Here is a 20963-nt window from a genome sequence, read left to right as displayed (position 1 = left end):
TCCACACGGATGCTCTTCACATCCATCACCTGTGCTGTCAGGGTCAAGGTACTGCACTGTGTTGGTCCAAGCAGGCACTTGGCATGCTCAAAATTCATTAAAGTCAAATATTCCTAAGACTTTCACACATGGAAAAGCAGATGAACGCGAGTGGTTCTGTGTGGTGCAGGCAGAGGGGTTTTAATGAAGGTGTATTTACTCAGAGCTGAAGGGCTGTGTCTTCACAGCAGGTCAGGGGCTGCTATGCAAATACCAATAAATACTTTGCACTTTTCAAGCACGCTTTACCCAAGTGCTCTGCAAGTATAAACTGCGCTAAAGCCTCCCAGGATCTGGAAGGAGCAAGGGAGAAAACAGGAACAGACACTTTGCCCATGACAGAAACACAGGAGCCGCTTGGGTGGAAAGCGCAGACATCTGATAGTACCAACAGCTTTCCCAGCTCCCCCTGGAAGCACTCTTCCATCCCTAACCTCACACTCTGTGTGGTTGGCAGCTTTCTAGAAACAGCAGCTCGGTATCGATTCAGAAAACAGAGTCATCTGTGGTTCATTACACCCAACAGATTTCATAAGGGATCCTGCCTGATGCCTCAGCTGCTTCTAAGCCAGCTAAACCTGGAAGATCTGGTGCTGGTATAAAATAGTAAAGATTCTTATGAAGCATCTTGTAGAGGACAAAAGCAATCACAGGGACAAGTTCACCAAGCCCACAGAGACTCCTGCATGATCAACTGGCTTTCCATGAGGTCTCCTTGGGCTGGAAGGCAAGGTGCAGGGCAGTAAAGCATGCAGAGAAGAGGAGGATGGACAGAGCTGCCAGTCAGTTCAACAGCTCTGAAGAACAGAAGCAGCTGAGGACAACTTCATGGAGAGGAGCAGCTTCTGCCCTGTGAGACACTGGGTGGGGGGAAAGAAATAACAGAGGATGGCAACAGAGTAATATTACATGAAGACACAAAAAGAGGCAGCACCACGGTGTCAGATGGGCTGAGAAAGTTGGGGCTCTTCAGCCTGGAGAAGGCTGCATGGAGACCTCATAGCAGCCTTCCAGTATCTGAAGGGGGCATATAGGGATGCTGGGGATGGACTCTTCATTAGGGACTGTAGTGATGGGAAAAGGGGTAATGGGTTAAAACTTAAACAGGGGAAGTTTAGATTGGATATAAGGAGGAAATTCTTTCCTGTTAAGGTGGTGAGGCACTGGAATAGGTTGCCCAGGGAGGTTGTGAATGCTATATCCCTGGCCAGTGTTCAAGGCCAGGCTGGGCAAAGCCTTGGGTGAGATGGTTTAGTGTGAGGTGTCCCTGCCCATGGCAGGGGGTTGGAACTGGATGAGCTTTAATGTCCCTTCTAACCCCAACCAGTCTGGGATTCTATGATACAGACAATATCCTACAGCTGCCTATGGAAGACACAACCCATGGATATAACCTGTGGAGAACAGAGATTCGCATGTCAAACAGCAGAGCCCTGAGCTGCCTGCTGGAGCTAGCATAGCTGTACTTTCAAAGTACCAACTTAGTTTGAAATCAATAGCAATATTTATTGATCTAGGAAGGGAATATCGACTGAGGAGAGAGCCCAGTCAATAGCAATCCCAACGGGTCATAAGTTTTAGAAGAGACTGGAAAAAAATTCCAATCTGAATATTGTTTCAGGGCAAAACTCTGCACATGATTGTCAGAGCGCAGGAGCAAGCCAGGGACTCCTCACTATAATGCTGACATCCACAATGACCATCTCTGGGACAGCACATCATCCCTGAGTGAATGAGAAGAAAAACCCCATCAGCTCTTAACACTGATCTGTCTCTAGCAGAGGACAAGCTGCTAACACAGACTACCTTGAAAATCATAGCAAGAAATTTCAGCCTGCAGAGTCAAGGCCAGATTCAGGCATGTAACTCAGTGATGGCAGCAGTTCAAGCACTTAAAATGTCTTTTGAAAGCACGGTAAAATCATGCTGTTCCATCCCTCTTGGAAACGGACTCTACTGAATACCAAGGCCCTGAAAGGCAAAACTCAGTTAGGCACTGCTTCACTGAGGCTGGGGGAGCTCATTGCAGCAGTTCCCTTTCATTTGCCAGGAAAATCACATCAGCCCATAAACACACAAAAAGGGGGTTATTAGAGGGGCATCCTCAATATTGGGATGTGGACTGAGGAGACATTCAACACCCCCTTTCTGAAGACGAGAAGCCAATGCCCAAGCTCCAATATTTTGAAAGCAGCAAAATGCCACCTTGAGCCCCATAAAGCATAGGAGTCACTGGGACCAAGCTGCAGAAGTGTCACCCTGTAGCTCCAGGGAGTAAGCCACCTCTTCTGCACTTCACGATACAAGGGGTCTGACCTAGGTTCACCATTCTCTAGCAAGCCCTCACCTAAATCTCCCATTATTCCTTTACTGGCTTACATAGAACAAACAGCTCTTTCTGGCCCTTTGACAAGGCTCAGGCAGTCCAATTCTGCCTTGGGACCTCACACCAAGGCAGGGAAGAGCTGCAGACAGAGGTGGGAAGAGAGGTTTGAAAAGCCAGGGTTTTCCTTGTGGCATATAGGCCAAAGGCTGCCAGCACCCAGGGAAGTAACTGGCACAATATGACAGCCCTGCAGGAGGATAATTGGGCAGACAGTGCTGCGCAGATGAGCTAAAGTGTTTACTGGCTTTAATATTTAATTGTGCAAAATGAAGAGAAAGAAGCTGGGGGAATCAGAGCTGATAGGGAAGCACATGCCTATCAGGTGCTCCTATGCCTCTGTGCCAAGCTAAGCACCTAAATGAGTCAAAGCACCAACCTCGAGAGCATCAGAGAGTTGGGACGTGCCCATCATGTTGCTGCTGCCAGGCTCCCTTCTGCTCTCTCCTCTGCTTTGGGAGGGAGACAGAGCAGACAAAGGCACCACATGCAGCAATCCTGAAGGAATACAAGTGAAATCCAGCAGGCATAAGGTCAGCTCCATGGGACCTGAGCTACCTCAACCACTCCATAGCCTCCATCCAACCTCGTGTATAAGAAAACTATTGGAATCCACATCCTATAAAGACTCATAAGTATGACCCACTTGAGGACTCCTTTCCCCTCTGCATCACCCAAGAGAGTCTGGCTTTGTTTGGTAGAGCACTGCTCTGTTTGCAGAACAGCTTTTCTCATTCACAACAAAGTGCCTTGCACTGACATTCATTTGTTGGAAGGCTTGGATGGAAGGATGCATACAAGCAGGTCCCCTCCACAACAAAAGCCCCATCAGCTGACTCTGCTTAAAGTTGCTCCCATGTTCCCAATAGTGCTTGCCACCACTATTTGTCTTTGGAGGCAGACTGGGAGAGCACAATCACTGACAGACACTCTCAAACCATGCTATTCCTTTTCCAAACAGATACCAAATCAGCTCCAGTGAGCTACTGAAAAGCCCTACATCCCACCAAGGGAAAGGGCTGAACTATTGTGTGTCTAAAGCCGCTGTTTGTATTCTATCTCTGCATATGACCAAACGCAGCATGGAAATTAAAAGGAAGCCTGGCTCCATAAATATTGCAGTGTGAACAACACTGAGGTCTTTGCTGGATTAGCACCGCTAAAAGGAACTGCAAAGCATCCAACTACACAAGTGAAAGATGTTAATAGAGCGGTCCCAGCGGAGAGGAAGGCTGTATATTACGTGGAGCTGCTTTCACATCCTGCAAAATGCACAGATTTAAATAACATTCCCCTTTCACACAGAATAAATCTCAGCCCTTTCACAAGGCAGCACAGGCCAACAACAGCCCACTCCAGCAGGCAGATGGCTTATGGGTGACATGGGTGACGGATTGAAGACCTGACATTTGTGTCCCTCGTTTGATGTGCTGGTACCACATAGCTCCAGCAGATGAAGCTAGGCTCTGGCATGCCTTCATGGTAATCCTCCCACCCACAGCACTCTTTAAATACAAAAGAAGGAAAGGGTTAAGACAGATTTTTTTTCTCTCCATCCTTGTAATTAAGCCATTAGTCTCTTCCCCCTTAACCCAGGAATGCGAGACCTGTCTTCACAGGAGCAAATGATTTCTCCAGAGTAATGAAGATGCATTATCATACAGGAAAAAAAGAATCACTAGTTGCTACATCCAGGACAATGTGATTGCTCAATTAATCTGCTAAAACAGATATTAACCCCTTCTCCAGCACAAGTTTGGAAGGGCTGCATCCCAGCATACATGTGCAGAGAGCCATCTCTTGTTCAGAAGACCTGGACCAGTGCAGAGGTCTTACTTGAACTGTTTTGCAAGCAAACCTTTGCTCACTTTGCCTTTAAGACACCACAGTAGACCTCAGGAAGATTTTCTCCTAGGGCTTTACAGTACCAATAAAGGACCCAGGGAGTTTCTCATCACATTGACAAGGCCCCACATGCCCCAGTAAGGATTCATCAGGCTGCTTTCTGGTCCTAGGACTCAAATCTCTTAACACTGAAGGAATTGATGGTGCAACATGACCAACAGCAGGGAAGGGATTTGATGACGCTGTGTGTCATTGGATCACTTTTTGACGGGAGAACTCATTGCAAAGCATGTAGCAGGGACTGGCACCTTGGGTTTGAGTTCACCACTACCCCCAAACCTCAAGGCTAGCTGCCAAATACTATTCACCTGCAACTTAGCTAATCAGGATGATCCAGCTCACAATTTCCCCTTTTCATCGCCCCCAGGATGACTAAAAATAAGATTTAGTCATCTAAGTAGGGACCCATTATTTTTTCAAATATATAATTTCAATACTTCTCACCTACCAAGAAACCCATTAGACAAATGACTCATTAGCTCTTCCCCCTGCATCCTTGGCATCAATACTTCCAACACAGAGACATGGGTCAACTGATGCTCTTCATGAACTCCTGTCCAACCCATTCAGTGGTTCAGGCTGAAAGGAAGGGAAGTGGGTGCCAGAAGTCAAAGTGCTTTGTTTAGACATTTTCCCATCTACATGCAACATTCAGACTTCTTTCTCCCCCCAAGACATAGTTGAAGTTAATTTACTTTAAAAAAGGGGGTTGGAAGTCTGAACAAAGCACATATCATACCAGATGAAAAGTTTTATTTGACCTGAAACAAATATTTTCAGTTAACCCAATCCAGCTTCAGGTTTTCAGTTCAGAGAGACAAGGAAGGGAAGAATAATCCATTACAGAGCTCCACGCACAGCCTGTTCTGTGACTGTTGTCAAAGACTGCAACTTATGTCAATATTAAAATACTGCTTTAGCAATTTATGAACATTATCTGGAAAGCTAAGGCACAGATTAGCAGAGATGAAGCAAGTTACCCACTTTGACATTAATATCTTCCTATTGTTCAGTTTGACTTAAATATAGATTTATCCTGAACAAAAATGGAGGGAAGCTTGATGCATTACATGGGTTTGAGATGATTCTCAGAAATGTCTTGGTGGGTAAGAACATCTCTGTGCTAAAGATGCTGCCTAGATAATTCTTTATGTGAAGAATGTGATGCTTGACTACTTTCAACAGGTTGAAAAGCTGATGACCTCCAAAACTATGAGACAACCTGGTGTAGCTGCCAGGGGGTTCATATACACACAAAAAGGGTGCCGAGCTTCAGGACAACCAGCAGTTTGCAGCTACACAAGGTACATTCCCCATCACACCAGCAATGCAGCAAGTGGGTACCACAACTTAGTTTCAGGCTCTGGGGATGCATACGGCGGCTGCTTTAGTTAAATGCAAACTAGCAATCTCTGCCTTCACATCTGACAATTGCCATGTGATTTCTGTCTCATTAAGCTCTGAAATGTAAAACAAATGGGATTTATGTGGCTGCTGTTTGGCATTCGCTTGCACGGTGTCAAGTCTTGCCTTTAATGGCTCTTCAGTCTCATCACTGTCTTGGGATGATTTCTGTTTGGCTTCTAAGCCAACACAATACCTGATGGTTTCCCACCTCAGGCTGGAATACAATGTGGGGAACAGACAGACATGGAGTAGCTTTAGCAAGCTAACCCTTCTGGTTCCTCCTCCATAAGATTGTGATACTAGCTAGTATGGATTTCTGCTTTATGCCTCAGCTCTCAGAGTTTTGGGTACCCAACTTCGGTCATCTTAAAAGGCATGACACCTACTCCAAGTATGAGGCATTAAAGGTGGCTTGAAACACCATGAATTAGGCACTCACAGGCAGAAACATCACCAAGATATAGTGGCTGTTGGATCCTCCAGCCTAGCACCATCACCCAAGGATGCTCAAGGAGTCAAAAGCAGGACAATGGTACAACTCCAGCTCCCCATGTTCCACCCCAGTGCCCTGTCGCAAGGCCACCCTGTCACCACATGGAATATTGTCTCTTCAGGCACAAAACCTCTTGCAAGCAGCACAGCTAACGTGTGAGAAATTGTAATGCCAGTGGCACAAAGTGGCACAGAAGGAGAGGTATTATGGAGAGCTGCAAAACCAGGGAGAAACACAAGAACAAAACATGAGGGAAGCACAAAGCTGGACACTGTTCAGCACAGCCCCGCTCCGCAAGCCAAGGCGCAGAACCTCATACAAAAGCAAGAGCTCCCACTGATGCCATTGTTGCACTTGCAGAGCAGAGATTTCCCTGGAAGAAAAGCAGCCCCTGTGACTATTATTTATCGCCATGCAAACATCTTCTTCCTTGCCTTTTGTTGGTGCAACATAGACCACGTGTGTCTCCAGCCAGGGAGAGCAAAGCTACCAGCAGGATCAAGGAAGGCTGAGATTAATCTGGTTTCACATAGATAAAAAACCACCCTCGCACAATCAGGTTTAAAATTAATATTAAAGTTGTAAGTCACCTTTGACTATATTAAAATACAAACTGGAGCATACAATAAGCCCCAAATAAGCCCCACTGGCAGGCAGAACGGCTCCCTTATCAACCTCAAACATCCCCTGTAAAATAATAACTGGAAGCCAGACTGCTCTGAGAGAAACTGGCTCTCCTGGGGCAGCACGATGTGACCCAATTCCTGCTGCCATCTCGGAAGCCTTCTCTTGGCCATTTTTCAGCAATGAACTCAGCTGCAGCAGAAGTCATCTGGGGAGGGAGAGCTGGCATGGAAAGACTTGAGCATTAAGCTATACCCTGGGTGGATCTGCTGGAGATACGGCACAGGGAGTAAGAGCACAAAGGGACACAGTGCTGCAATTCAGTGAAGCATTTGGGCTTTGGTGCCTTTTTATCCTCCCTAGTAATGACATGGAATTTTGGATGGTTTTCTCCCAGTCCTTGGCTTCCTCTTCTCTATCTGACACTTCCTCAACATTTCTAAACTTCCCTCTCTATTGCTGACTTTGAAAGAGGTTGGAAGGCTCCCATTGAGGGAAAACAGCATGGGTGGACGACAGCAGGATTAATGGGCATCACAGCCCAAGCCCATATGCAACATCCCAAGGTCAGCTACTGAGGCACCAGAAATAACAGCCCCATGGTGAAGGGTCACGGACTGATGAGGAACACAGAAAGCTGCAGCCAGCAGGTACCCGCATCACCCTGAGCACTACTGCAGAGTCAAGGAGAGAACAGCAGCACACTGATTATCTTGCCTACAGACCACTGCATTCAGCATCAAGTGGCTTGTGCTGGCTATAACCAGCTCTAACACAGTAGTGATCCCACTTCACTATGGCAAGTCCATATCTAGACCCAGTTAGCACCAGTATAACCTTAAAGAGGCATCTCTGGTTAGTTAAGGCAAGATGAAACCATCCTTTGATCTAGATCGTTGCCTCCACAAGGGTTCAAAAGGTCCGAGACAAAAGCTGCTGGAGCAGAAACCATCAGCTCCAACCAGTTATACACAAGGGGAAATGGGTCTCAGGGAACAAGCAAGGGTTCTTGTGCTCCCAGAGAGCTCTCACTAACGCAAGCTGCTTTCCAGCAGGCTGCTGCCTGCTTGAAAGGACTCCAAATAAATAAATAAAGCCACTACTCATTAGGATGCAAATCTATTCAAGCCCCCATTTCAATCTGAATTCCAGGCATACCATCAGAGTGCAAAATGCAAATGATACAAATGCACCCATATGAGGAACAAGCAAGAAATCTGCACAAAGGGATTAGGACCAGGCTACTTCGCTCTGAAGACTGCAGTGCTGGGAGGGGGCTGTTGTCACGGAGCATCCTTTAATGGTCACTGGTCATGCAGCACTGAGCTTTGCCTACAAACTGCTTTTTGAAAGGCTCTGCAACTCTGGTTTCAGCTGTTGGAGCGACAAAGGCAGCCAAGAAGTGTTACAGCCTCAGCACTCACAGCCAAGGACTCCCCCCACAGGGGATCAGCACTCATTCAGATTGGCCAGAGGGGACCAGAGATGTCCCCCTTGATGCTCCTGCAGCAACCCCCAAAAGGCAGCACTGGCCAAGCATCTCTCCAGCACCAGCCACTTCACCTACTGAGCCATAGCTACAGGCCGGGGAAGTCAGCTCAGAGCAGCAATGTGGGTCTCAAGCAGCAGGGACCATCAGGAAGAGGGTTACCACCTCTTGGTAGCAAGGGAGGTGATGCTTCCCCAGTCTTAAAAGGCTTAACCTCTCCTTCCCACACGACTTCAGCTGGGAAAGGTCTGCAAGGTAAGGAAGGAAAACCAGCAGCCCAGTTTGGAAGCTCCTCTGCAGACCAAGGGCAGATGAAGAGAATCCCAATGTACCAGGTTTTAACAAAGCAAGCCTCTGGGCTCTGTTTTAACACAAGCCCCACATTCTTCGCTTGGTTTCCCAGCCCCACAGCATTGGAGATCCTGCCCCTAGTGAGACACAAAGCTTGGGCAGCAGAGATGGGAAGTGTGCAGTCATTTCCCCCTCCTATGTGTGTAAAATCCTCAACCCACCATTTAACGTCTTACATTTTCATTTTAAAGTAAATATCTGTTTTCAATTAGTACTTACCGTGAGGGGCATGCATCACTGAGAACGCTTATTTCTCTTCCTTTCATTATTAGATTAGAAGTCGCTCAAGTTTAACTACATTTAACAGCAGCAGAGTCGTAACTGCTCTGCAGACGCTAATCCACTTCCCACCTCCACCACCAATAACACAAACCTCAGGGCCAGCTCTCCAAATCAAGGTGCTGGCACCTGAACCTGCTGCAGCCCTGGCCAACCTCTCCAAGCCTGCTCATCAATTCCCTGCACATCCTGCCTCCCGACTGTTAAAACCCCATTGCTTCCCCTTCACAAGATCTCTCAGTTCTATCTATCAAGCAGGGAGGCTTACATGGATTTCCCCAAGGGGAAGGTGAATAAAACCTGGAGCAAAGACTTGCCCAACACCACAAGCATGAGGAATCAAACCATGCCTAGTGTTCCACCTACTCCTTCATTCCCATTGGATGACAGATAAGCATGTCACTTGGCTAGCCAACATTTTCCCCCCACATCTTCCAAATGCATCCCAGCCTCCTCATCTTCATCCCAATCAGGGAAGCCCTTCATGAGATCATTCCCCAAGCACATGCAGGAGCTGCCTGCTCAGCCCTCTGCTAGAGCACTCGTAAGCATAATAGTACTATTATACTTCGCTCATTATGCCTCATTTTTATTACATGGCCTCATTAAGTTCCAAAGCCTCTGTAATTTAACTGCATCCCTTTGTCTCCACACAGGGGCTCCAGCTGCGTTTGTCGTCAATCACGATTAAAAACACGGGTCAGAAATTACTATTATACCCATTACTGCCCATCAATCTCTTCAATTGCCTCTTAGGTCCTTCCTTTACCTGCTCAATGCACCAGGGCCAGGTGAAAATCATTGGCACCTTTATAATCTTTCCATATTTCCCAATAATTATGAGTCGATTAAAACTAAGGGGGGTGCTTCTGGAGAGGAGCAAGTGAGGCACATGCTGCACACAGTGTCCTCGTGGTGCACAGCAGAATGGGTAATAAAATCACACAAGCCAACCAAGAGAAATAAACTGTGTGTTCGACAAAATGTAATTGTATCAAACCTACCACAAGGTGCTTTACAGATACATAGATCAGGTTAATGCTGGTTTACAATTAAATATACTGTGACAGAGTGGCATTAGGGCAAATTCAGAGGCCTGGACAAAGGCAAGGAGAGATCCACATCCCATTTCTAACCCCTGAGAAGGATAAACAGCAATCAATAGCCGTATATATCCTACAACAGCTTCCCAGCATCCCTTCATCCACCAGAAGAGTGGTACTCACCCTCCTTTATGAACAAAACCAACCCTTCCTGAAGCCAGCGTCAAAATTGCAGGTATCAAAACACTACCTTTTGGAAAGCCTGTTTCAGAGTTTGATCCATAATTCCTGGCTGTTTCCTGCTCCAGAAAAGTTTCCAAAGATCAACTTTCCTTCCCAATTTTAAAGAGGATGCTTCCACTGGGGCAGCAACGCTGATCTGCTGAAGTCAGCAGCAACTTGCATAGGTTAAAGAGCACTACACACGTTTCTGTGTGTGCTTGGGAGAAAGCCAAACCATGAGATGAAACCTGTGTGTTACAGAAGGAAATCACTAGGCTGGATGAAAAGATTGCTACAGCCACTGCTGTATAGACATTGTGAAGGGATATCAGCTATTTGACAACTGCGTAAGGTCCTTTTTGTCCTTGAGAAGGGATGTTTCACCCTTCCGCTCTCTCTTCTCCCTATGTGTACTAATTCCCAGGAAAAATGTGCTTTGCTTGGAGAGCACTTTCTCCTTCCAGTTTGCTACCCTCACAGAAAGGATTAAAAAGGCAAATTTGGGAGAACACAGGTAGCACATAAAGAGCTGCTGGGAGATGCTGGACAAGTGCAGCGGATACCACACCAATGCCATGGAGATGCAATGCCTGGAGAAGAAGGAAGATGAGAGGTGCCACTTCTAAAAGAAAAGGCATCCTTAGGAGGAGTTCAGCATCCAAGCGTGGCAATCAATGCCCTGGCAGCTGCCTTTCTAGCCAGCCCATTTGATAGACAAGAGCTTTGAAGATTTCAAAGGGCACCGTGTTTCCTAGTTTACCACAAGTGTCCATCTAAAACCAACATTATCCTTTTAAGCGTGACCAGAGCAAGGGGAATATTCACCAGCTTTTCCTGCTGTAGGAGATGCATGCACAAGAAGCAAAGAAAAAACCAAGATCCCTTGGACTTACAAAGCCATGCAGGACCCTGCCAAACACCCAGCCCAACTATCACCACTGATCTGCCAGGTGACATCTACACTGCTTTGGGCTTGACTGCAAAAGAAATTCTGCTCTCCCACAACGTCCCCCCTCTGCCCTATCTCAAGTGTACATCATCAGAGTTGACACCACACCCCTATGCTGCAATCCAACTGAAGGGGAATGAACGCTTTCCAAGGGATGGCAGGCAACAGAGACAGCCATCACCTCTTAGAAAGCTTCTTATGTTTACTATCAGGAGCAAACCCACCCCAGACAGTGGGGGAAAAGCAGCCACATGCACCAATGCCCATCCAAATGACCAAGCCACAAATGCAGAATGCACATCCTAACCAAGCAAAGGCACTCAGTAAGTCTTATACTTCACCAAAGCAAGAGCACATTGCATTATCCAGGATGTAGTGCTGGTCAGGACAGCTTCAAGCCCACAGGGACTGAGCTGGACTGCAGAGGTTACCTCAGTTGCGCTTCAGAATTGGGTTGTGGCACATGAAGGCTATGGGACAGCAAGGCTGGAGATGGTTCCCTTGGTATCCAGTGGGAAAGCACATAAGCAAGGGATAAACAGCAGTGTTGTCTCCCAGGTACAGAAAGACAACACCTGTCTTGAAGTGACCTGGCAACTCCCATCTTTATAAAGGCAAATAAAGGCAATCACAAGGAATCTACCAGCAAGTCAAGCTTCAGCTCAGACAGAAGGAGTTAATTTACAGCCACTCAAAGCTTTGATATCTTAAAGCTTTTCAGTCTCTGGACAAGATGAGGAATAAGCATAGACAGTGTCAGACTGCGATCAGGAGGACAGCACACTGCAAACAGCTGTGCCTAAATTTAGCATCTGTTGGTTCTGTTTCTTCACCACTTGTGGGTGGTGGGGGGGTGGCCCTGTCACTCCCAGCTTATTAAAGACACAGCCAGGAGGAACAGAGGAGTGTTAAATCACGCTCCTGGGATTAGGAAAGAATTATTTACTATGAGGATGCTGAGGTGCTGGCACAGGGTGCCCAGAGAAGCTGTGGCTGCCCCATCCCTGGCAGTGTTCAAGGCCAGGTTGGTCACAGGGGCTTGGAGCAAGCTGCTCCAGTGGAAGGTGTCCTGCCTGTGGTAGGGGATGGAGCTGGATGAGCTTTAAGGTCCCTTCAACCCAAACCAATCTGGGCTTCTATGATTAGCTTGTGGAAAAGGTTTATAAAACAACTTAGCAAGGCATCCCCTACCAAAGCCATCCAGGATACCCAGTGTTCTGCAAGGACATACAACAGGTTCATCACCTCTGTGCACAGCACTGTCATGCTTATGAATGCTAACACTGGGTCACAGCCCCGCATCCCCCTCCTATACCCTCACCTTTGCTCCTTTTCCATCGAGCTCACAGCACTTGCACTGCAGCGATGTGCTCCCTGCCAGGGTCACCTTGGCATGTGCACTGTTGCTTGGCGATGGGTCCAGCCACACAGTGGGGTAACCACTGCTCCTCAGGAGAGGAGTGGGAACTTCAGAAGCCCCTCAACTCTTCTCCTTACCCCAACCTCTCCACAGCATAGGAGGGGGAACAGCCTTCACTGAACCCCCACACTTGAGGCTGATGCTCCCGCAGAGCTGGAGCCCATCAGGTCACCTTGCCCCGCTCCAAAGGAGCCCAGCACCGGACGAATCGGGCTGCTCAGCTCCAAGCAAGCGCTGCTGCTGCCACCGCCAGGCTGAACAGACAAAGTGAGGATTAACAACTGCATTAGCTCTGCCAGATGACCTGGTTTGAGATCCAGAATACTCGGGTGTTCCTTCCCCTGTGCACCCCGGTGCATCCCTGCTCTAGTCTGAATTATGGAGACACCCCACATGCCCACAAGCTGTTTTGTTCAGCACTGTAAATGCGCAGCCTAACGAGGCGAGAGCCACGGTTAACTCCGGCTGCAAAAGCCTCTGACTGCTGGGACACAACTGGGATGCTCTGCTCAAGTCACCTGGAACAGCGATGGCCAGTCATTAGAATACACACTCCGCAGGATAACAAGCCCGCCCAGACCAGCATTAGAGGAGCTGATCAGGCTCATCTGACTCTAACGATTTTGTCTACAGTTATTTTGGTGCAGCTGGGAACAAGTGGCTGCAGTCAGCTGCTTGCCAGCTGGGGAGAAAGCAGCAGTTTTGCATCATTGGGAATGGAAACGCATTCAGCTCAGCCCCCCGCCACGCTCCCAGATTCTCTCCCCTTGCTAGCAGACTAAGACAGCATCCAGCAACACCTCAGGGTGAGTGGTAAAGAAGCAAAGAGAGGGGTGGTGGAGAGCAGGGTTTTCCCTGCTTGAGGAGAGGATTTGAGCCCCTGCTGACAATCAAGCAGCACCTTGACTTGCTGGCTGGATATAGATCCCTTTACAGAAGCCAGATGCCCTTGCCTGCTTGGCAGAGACACACTCTCATTCACACAGCTGAAGGCAGAGCAGCCAACGGTGACCATCTCCATCATCCACCTTCACATGCACAAGCCTTGCCAGCACGGACCAACGTCACTCTTTGATGAAGCCTGAAGCTGCAGGCAAGCTCAGGACTGACAGCCAGCTCTCAAAGCACATCACGTTCCTCACCACAAAGCAGGAGATGACCAAGCCTCACCCTTTGGCCTTGCCAGCTGTAGCCAAGCAACTCCCAGCATGCACTCGAAAAGCACAGAGGTAGATCCACTGAGCCAAAGAAAGAGCAGACCTGTTAGTCTGGAATGAAGTTCCACGCATCCCTTTGCACCCCATCCCATCAGCGGTAAGATGCTCCCGCACCCCATCTCCACACCCCCTAAGGACCCAGGTACCTCCATCCAAAGGGTTCCCCTGCATCCCACGTTCTCCACAGAGACTTGGCAAAATCCTTCCTGTTGTCACTGCCATGCTGGCCGTTATGCAGGTTCGTCTGTCTTAACTCGCTGCTGAGCATACAAGTGGGGCTGACATTTATTTAATCCTCCCAGCAATGTTGACTGTGTACTTACTGAAACACCTCATGCTTATGGAAGACATTTGTTTCCAAGCAGCTTATGCTAAATTGCAGTGATATAAAGGAAACACTTACCCAATATTGACATTTACTGACTGGCAGCATACAGCTTGAATACTCATTTATACTGGGGGGGAAGAAGCTGAGAAGGATTTAGGCCCTCCATTTCTGATCTTGTAATGAGTTAGGCGATATTAAGTCAATGGGTGAATACCTGCCCAAAATGCAAGGTGGGACTCCAAACCCAAAGGCTTCTCCCACTCAATCCCTGCTTGAAGAGGGGAATAAAGTAATATTGGAACCGCAGCATAAAGCTTTGTTCCTTCATCCAAGAGGAATTGGGAGGAAGTTCATCCCCTCCACTTCTGGTGCGTGTTTCATGTGCAATTAGCAAGGCTGCCCTTGCCTGCAGCATGCATCCTGCTGGGCTCTCTAAAAACCCATTATCGAACATTTCAGAATGCTATGATCTCCTGCATTTCCCCTCCCACAGAGACAGGGCTGCCCACCCAAAAGGCTCCTGAGCTTTGCAGCCTTTAGGTGCTGCAGCCTGCGAGCAGGCAGGGTGCACACACACATGCCTTTGCCCCATGCCATATTGAAAATGACAACAACAGACCCAAGAACATCAATTCACTAGCACTTAAGAGGTGAATTAGCCACCATCTGACCACATACATATCAAAGCAGCACAGTAATTCCACCAAACACAAAGTCATTGGAAACAAAAGAAAGCATCTATTACCCTACTTGAAAGCCTGACATGTTTGCATCAACGGTTAATGAGCAGCAGTTATGGCAAAGCCCTCAAAACCCAAACTCATCCTGCCCAAAAAGCAACAGACCAAAAGCTCGCTGTAGCTTCTGTTTGCAATCGGGGGCGGTGAACGAACACATTAAGACAAGATCTTATCCCGAAGTTAGCATCTGAATTTAACAATGCGAGTGTTCCACCTCCTACTTCTATATAGCATGTGACATTGAGAGAGGCTGGAAGCCCAGAGCCCATCGCTAAGAGGTACACTCAAAGCACATTTAGGTTTTAAGCTGTTTAATGCAATTTAGCAAAAGGAAGAGCCACAAGTGACAGCCAAGTGACCTGCAGCTCCTTCTGCTCCGCTTTGGAAGCTGCTGCCACCAGGGAAAGGCAAACACTTGAGCATGGGTCCTGCCAGAAAGCGATGAATAAACAGGCTCCACTGTACTCTAAAGGCAGACTGAACCAGGACATCTGCTGGGCCACAGTTTCCAAGGCCAGAGCCCAGCGTTTGCTCTGCCCTACCACAGTGCACAGCTCAGAAATGACTGCTTTCTTCTCCCCAGTGCGAGTGGTTTGGCATACACACACTCCCTGAGGTGCAGTGAATAGACACCCAGTTTTGAGCAGCACCAGTATCCCGCTTCTCCAACCCTTGCCTGGAAAACACAGCCTGGAGTTTTAACTTCAGCTCTTCCCAGCCAAGGGAGAAGAAATCCCACACGTTTCCTGGCATGCTGGAAATTAATACAGCAGGCAATGGATGCACACCCCCCCTGCAAGAGCTGGGACAAGTGCCAGCCCCCAAGGCAGGGCAAGCCACCTCAAAAAACTCACAACAGCCTTAAATCTCAGCAAATAAGAGACTGATTTATAACCAATTGGCTTCACTACCTATTGATTTATTAAATAAGCTCATACGATAGCTCTGCCTCTCCCTTTCGCCAGAGCTAGCTCCCGATGAAGTCAAAGGAAAGACTTGCATTGCTTCTGAACAGGAGCTCAATTAGGGCCTTCAGCAATTGTTGTTATATATTTACTTGCCTTTCAAACAAATACCATTTTAAAAAGCTGTTTAATCCTGCTGGAAGGATGCTGGGAGGGATGTAAAGCCAGTTCTCCAGCAGCATTTCCCTAAGTCCTCTCTGCCCAGCACTGCTGAAGAGCTGAAAGCCAGGAGCATCACAAACTTGCAAACCCCATCATTTAATCCAAGGTTTGAAGTGAGCCACACTCTCCATCACATTCCTGCTCCTAGGAAAACAGTTTATCTAAAGACCTTGATCTTCAGCGAACACACAACCTAAGGGGCACATTGGCCTCTCCTCTTTATTTACAGGTACAAAAGAAAGAAGAGCATTGAGCCTTTTTATTCTAACATACGCTGTTCAACTACAGAGAGACTGGGAGCTGGTGACATGCAGGGCTGGTAACCTGACAGGGATTTCTGCTCCACTTGGAGTCCCCTGAAACAACAGGGAAACACAAAGTCATTGACATCTTCTGTGCTGAGCACAGACTGCCCAGGGACCTCAGCCTTACATGGGAAGGGAGGGAGCCAGGAGGGATGCAGAGTTAACATCAGGGCAGGTGCTTCTCCTCACTTTCCTCCCTCTGGCAAAGGGCATTTGAACATCAACCACAGCTCCTCCCTCTTGTTCCTTTCAAATAACTGAAACCTCGCAAGAAAATCCATCTGAGCAAAGGCATCACTGTAGGAAGCATGGCCTGAAGATGGGCAAGCATGCAGAAATAGGAATTCCATTACCACAGATGCTGGAGGAGGCAATCCTGCACTGGTCCTCCAGGATAGCACAACACCAGCTCTAACCTGAGGCTGATTTCAGCTTCCCTCGCACACAGCCTGGTTGTGAACTACATGCCCCTACCAAACCCACAGCTTCCCACCAGCAGCGCCTCCCATCTCCACAGAGGACCCTTCCAAACCATTCCCATCTTCTACCCAACCATCTTTAGACGCATCTTTGTGCTGCTAGCACTCCTCCATGGCTTAATTTTTAAACCCCATTAGCACTTGCTCACTTTGCAGCATCAGATGAGCTTTTTGTCCTTCCCAAACAGCTCCCCAGTGCTGGGATTCACCTCCTGTGTTCAGGAAGCACGTTTCTCCTACAAAGCTACCCTTCTCTCCCACGTGACAGGAGGAATTAGCTTTCACGAGGGATCACAACCACAGGTTTCAAGGCTTCTCATTAGCAAGAATTAAATCTCATTCATTCATGGTTGCCAGGCCCACAAATGCCCCTTGCACCTTAAAAGAGGAGCGAAGTCACCAACCCTTGTACACACATCCCTGTGAACTTGCATCTCTGCTCCCTGACACCAACTGAGATGCTCAAATCCCCATCTCCGGGTCCTAACCCCTGTTAGTGGGTGGAACTGGCCTGGTTTCTCCCATCAGCATGTCTTCCCTCTTCTCCACCTGACAAGCCACTGGGAAGTTGAGCCACTGCTGCTAATAACGGGCCCCTCTGACAGAAGATTGCAAAGCATTTGCTTCCATGGAGGAACCAAGTGAACTGTGAAGGAGAAAAACATACCCTGCAACACCCAGAGAACTTGGTATTCATCACCCTGAGGGAAAGCAAACATGCCTTTGGAAAGAGAGCCCCAGACAGGCAGAAATCTTCCCATCCAAGGTAAATCTCAGATCCTGCCAAATTCATCTAGTTACAGCACAGGCCAGGAAGAGGAAGGAGATGGTTATAGATACATCTTCAGCAGTGCTCCTTCCCGCTTTCCCCAGTTGTTTCCAGTTTGGCTGACACTGGAGCACAGAGCAAGGACGGGTAAGCTATTCCCCAGGCAGGCAGTTTTGTGGCAGCATCAATTTCTTCCCACCAAGGGGCACCACACATCTAGTCTCTGCAGGAGGCAAATTGTATTGCGACTTTATCTCACCTTCCACCCAAGCTGTGGTCCTGACAGCTTCCCTCCTGACAGGGGGGGACCAGCGAGCAGTACCAGGGGAGAACCAGCCCTCAAGAGGAAACACCGACCCTATCGACTTTGAGACAGAAAAAGCACAGGCTGCTTCAGACCGTTTGCAAGGGCAAAAGACAGAGGATGCTTAAGGGAAGGCAATTTGTTCTTCCTCAGAAGCACAGAAGTCAGCTGCGAAGCAGATCCTCCTGCTACGCTGAGCGATGCCTGTGTGCACCCAGATAGCGAGCAACAAGCAACTTCCTCCTGCACGCTCAGCCGGAGCTCAAGTTTCCATCTGCATCTGATAGAAAATCCCTTCCTGGTGAGGTTTTGTGTAAGGGAGCTTTGATTTTAAACTACTGCCCAGACTGCAGAGCCTAGGCAAGGTTTTCAGCAGAGGTGATCCTCCCATCCCTGCTGGCCAAGGCTCAGGGGGATTTAAGTCCTGCCTGCCTTATTATGGCAAATCCCTTCGAGCCACTTTAGTGCTGCAGGCAAGGAAACGGCAGCCCTGCCTGCTCCTTGCCTACAGAAAGGAGCTGCTGAAACTCCTGCTGGGCAGGGTCAAGTGGTTTCAGTTGTTCCTTCAAGTGAGTTTAGGCCCAGCAGCTCACTCCAGAGTGAGGCATGACTGCCCTCATAACACAGAGCACATCACATCCCATCCCCACAGCCCACCAGTCCTTACAGGCTGAAAGAGAATGCCACCACATCTGGACACTCCAAAACGACCACAGCAGCTACTTCAGGGGAGGCAAACACAACATACACCGGGAAAATAAGCTCCAACTCCCACATCCAGGCCTTTTCTCCCTCAAAGTACCATGTGGTTTAAGGAATCCTTTGCATTAAATCCTATTAGGAACCGTTTGCCCGGTTTCACCCCAAAGGGGAAAGCCACAACGCTGCCAACAGCCCCTTTTCCCCTGCACTGCGAGCAGCAGCTCCATAGCAATCAATACATTTGGTTCATCCTGCGGGAATAAACAGCCAAAAACCACTCTGCAAGACACTCTCTGCACCTCATAACCTGGCATGAATAAGCAAGGTACCAGATGCACACTCCTGACAGTACAGACAGGGGAGACAAACCAGCAGAGCTCAGGCTATGTGCAGCGGAGCCAAGGAGCAGCTTTCGAGCACAAGCACTATTAAAAAGTGCATTAGCCCTTATTAAGAATAATGGCTGCAAAAGGGAGGACGGGAGGGGGGGAAGAAATGAATCCCCACACACAAAGTTACTCAGCTCCACTAGCAAACTGCCATTTGACCTGCAGGGAGTTGAGGGATCCATGGGAGCAGGGAGGGATGCGAGAGGGCCAAGATCAGCTTCCACATCTATCCCTGGACGCGCCGATGCCCTGCTGTAACAGGGAGAGTTCGGATTTGATCAGCCAGAAACCTACACTGAAGGCACAGTGGGTTTCTTTTGTGCAGAAGCAAAAGCGAATGCAAACACAGCTTTCTCCCTGAAGGAATATTAGTACAAGCAGAGAGAAGGAAAGGGAAAAGGGGAATGGAGGGCAGCGTGGGAGCCGAGTATCACATCCGAGCACAGGGAAAGAAGAGGGAAGGACAACCAGGAGAGCAGCCACCTCGAAGCACAGCGTCCCTGCTCGGGGAATAAGATGAAGCACAGCGTATGGTGGGGGCCGTTCAGCAATGATGTCTGGCTGAGCAAAAAACCAGCTGCCCGTTGAGAAGCACTGCTCTCTCCAAAACTTTTATCCTTCATTTAATCAACAGATGGACTAGCTGCGTGGGTTTGGGTTTGGTTTTCCCCCCTTCTTTAATTTTAAAGCAACCCCAAGCCATACCCTCAACAAAAGCTGCCTCCGGGACCACGGCGGCGCGGCGCAGATGGTGCTTGACACCATGGGGATGGGCAGCAGATAGGGGAAAGCTTGGGGCTGGCTGTGGCTCAGCATCCTCCACAGGTGACAAATAACCCAGGGAGCAGGCACACAGCACAGCGGCAAACACAGCCTCCCAAAACACCCCCCCACTCCCTAAATCCATCTTTGTTTCTCCTAAAGGGGGGGAAGACAAGCAGGGAATGAAGTTCCAGGGTACATTCCCACTCTCCTGCCCCAGCTCCCACCCTGCTGGGGAGAGGGAGACCCGGTGTGACCCCCCCCAATAACCGCAGGGGCTGCCCACCTCCCTTCGGAGGGGGATTCAAAGCAACTCTCCCCCCCTTCCAAGCTCCCCAGAAGCAAAGCGGTCCCTGCCCCAGCTCTGGAATCGCTGGAGGTCTGGAGCCAGCCTTCCCCCCTGCCCCCCGAAATTCAGCATCCACGAAAAGACGGGGCGTCAATGGGGAAAGCAAGGGGGGGGCTGTTGCTGAGCAAAGCCATGTTTACACACAAACACGATCTAATTAACGGAGCTGGAACAGAAAGAACTCACTTGCATGCTAAAGATTTATCCTTTTTTAAAGAAGGAAAAGGTAAGCCGCCTCGCCATGAAAACTCTGCAATCCTCCGCTCTTCCCCCACCTTTTTAACCCCTTATGCAAGGGGCAAAAAGCAGAATTACCACCATCCCACCCCCCCATCACCACCAACAGATCCCCGAAACAAGGGGACCCTCCCCAGCTCCTCCAGTCCGCCCCGCTCGGAAACTCAAGTGCGGCGCCGGGTCCTACCGTGGCTCAGGAGGAAGCATCCGAGGAAGAGGAGGAGGAGGTCTGCCTGGAAAGCGCTCATTCCTCAGGGTGGGCTCGGGGGGCTCCGGGAAGGGATAATGCTGTTGATGGATGTTGGGGGGGGGGCTTCAGGCCGCCGCCGCCGCCCGCCGGCTCCGCTCGCCCGGCTCCATCGCCGCCGCCCCCCCCAGCTCCTCCCCCGGCAGCGCTGCCTTGACTGGCGGAGCGAGCCTCGCCGCGCTGCCTGCCTTTTGAGGGGGGGGAAGGAAGAGAGAAAAGGGGAGGGAGAAACGGCAGCAAAGTGATGGTTAAAAGGGGAGTAACTTACGCGCAGCCGGGGGACGGCGCACGATAGCCCGGCATGGGATGCGCGGGGAGGGGGAGCACCAGACTAGGCTAAGGGGGGGGGTCCTTTATGCACCCCCCCAGTGCCGCTCCTACCCTGCATGCCTTCCCCTTCAATG

At 49.1% G+C, this 20963-nt stretch overlaps 1 protein-coding gene across 3 annotated transcripts in view; it reads right to left on the bottom strand.

Annotated features, from left to right (window-relative positions):
- The window catches only part of KIRREL3 (kirre like nephrin family adhesion molecule 3), a 270213-nt gene extending 249460 nt beyond the window's left edge, over positions 1-20753 (bottom strand). For all 3 annotated transcript variants that reach the window (XM_061368493.1, XM_061368494.1, XM_061368495.1), the window contains exon 1: positions 20500-20753. In XM_061368493.1, the coding sequence (XP_061224477.1) occupies positions 20500-20560 (61 nt within the window). In that variant the 5' untranslated portion in view covers positions 20561-20753. The remainder of the gene's footprint in view (positions 1-20499) is intronic.
- Positions 20754-20963: the final 210 nt, after the last annotated feature.

Source organism: Neopsephotus bourkii, unplaced genomic scaffold, assembly GCF_033783945.1.
Source record: "Neopsephotus bourkii isolate Nb327-2 ecotype Australia unplaced genomic scaffold, CSIRO-AGI_Nbou_v1 NB_1433, whole genome shotgun sequence".
Classification (NCBI taxonomy): domain Eukaryota; kingdom Metazoa; phylum Chordata; class Aves; order Psittaciformes; family Psittacidae; genus Neopsephotus; species Neopsephotus bourkii.
This window is presented reverse-complemented; position numbering and strand designations above follow the sequence as displayed.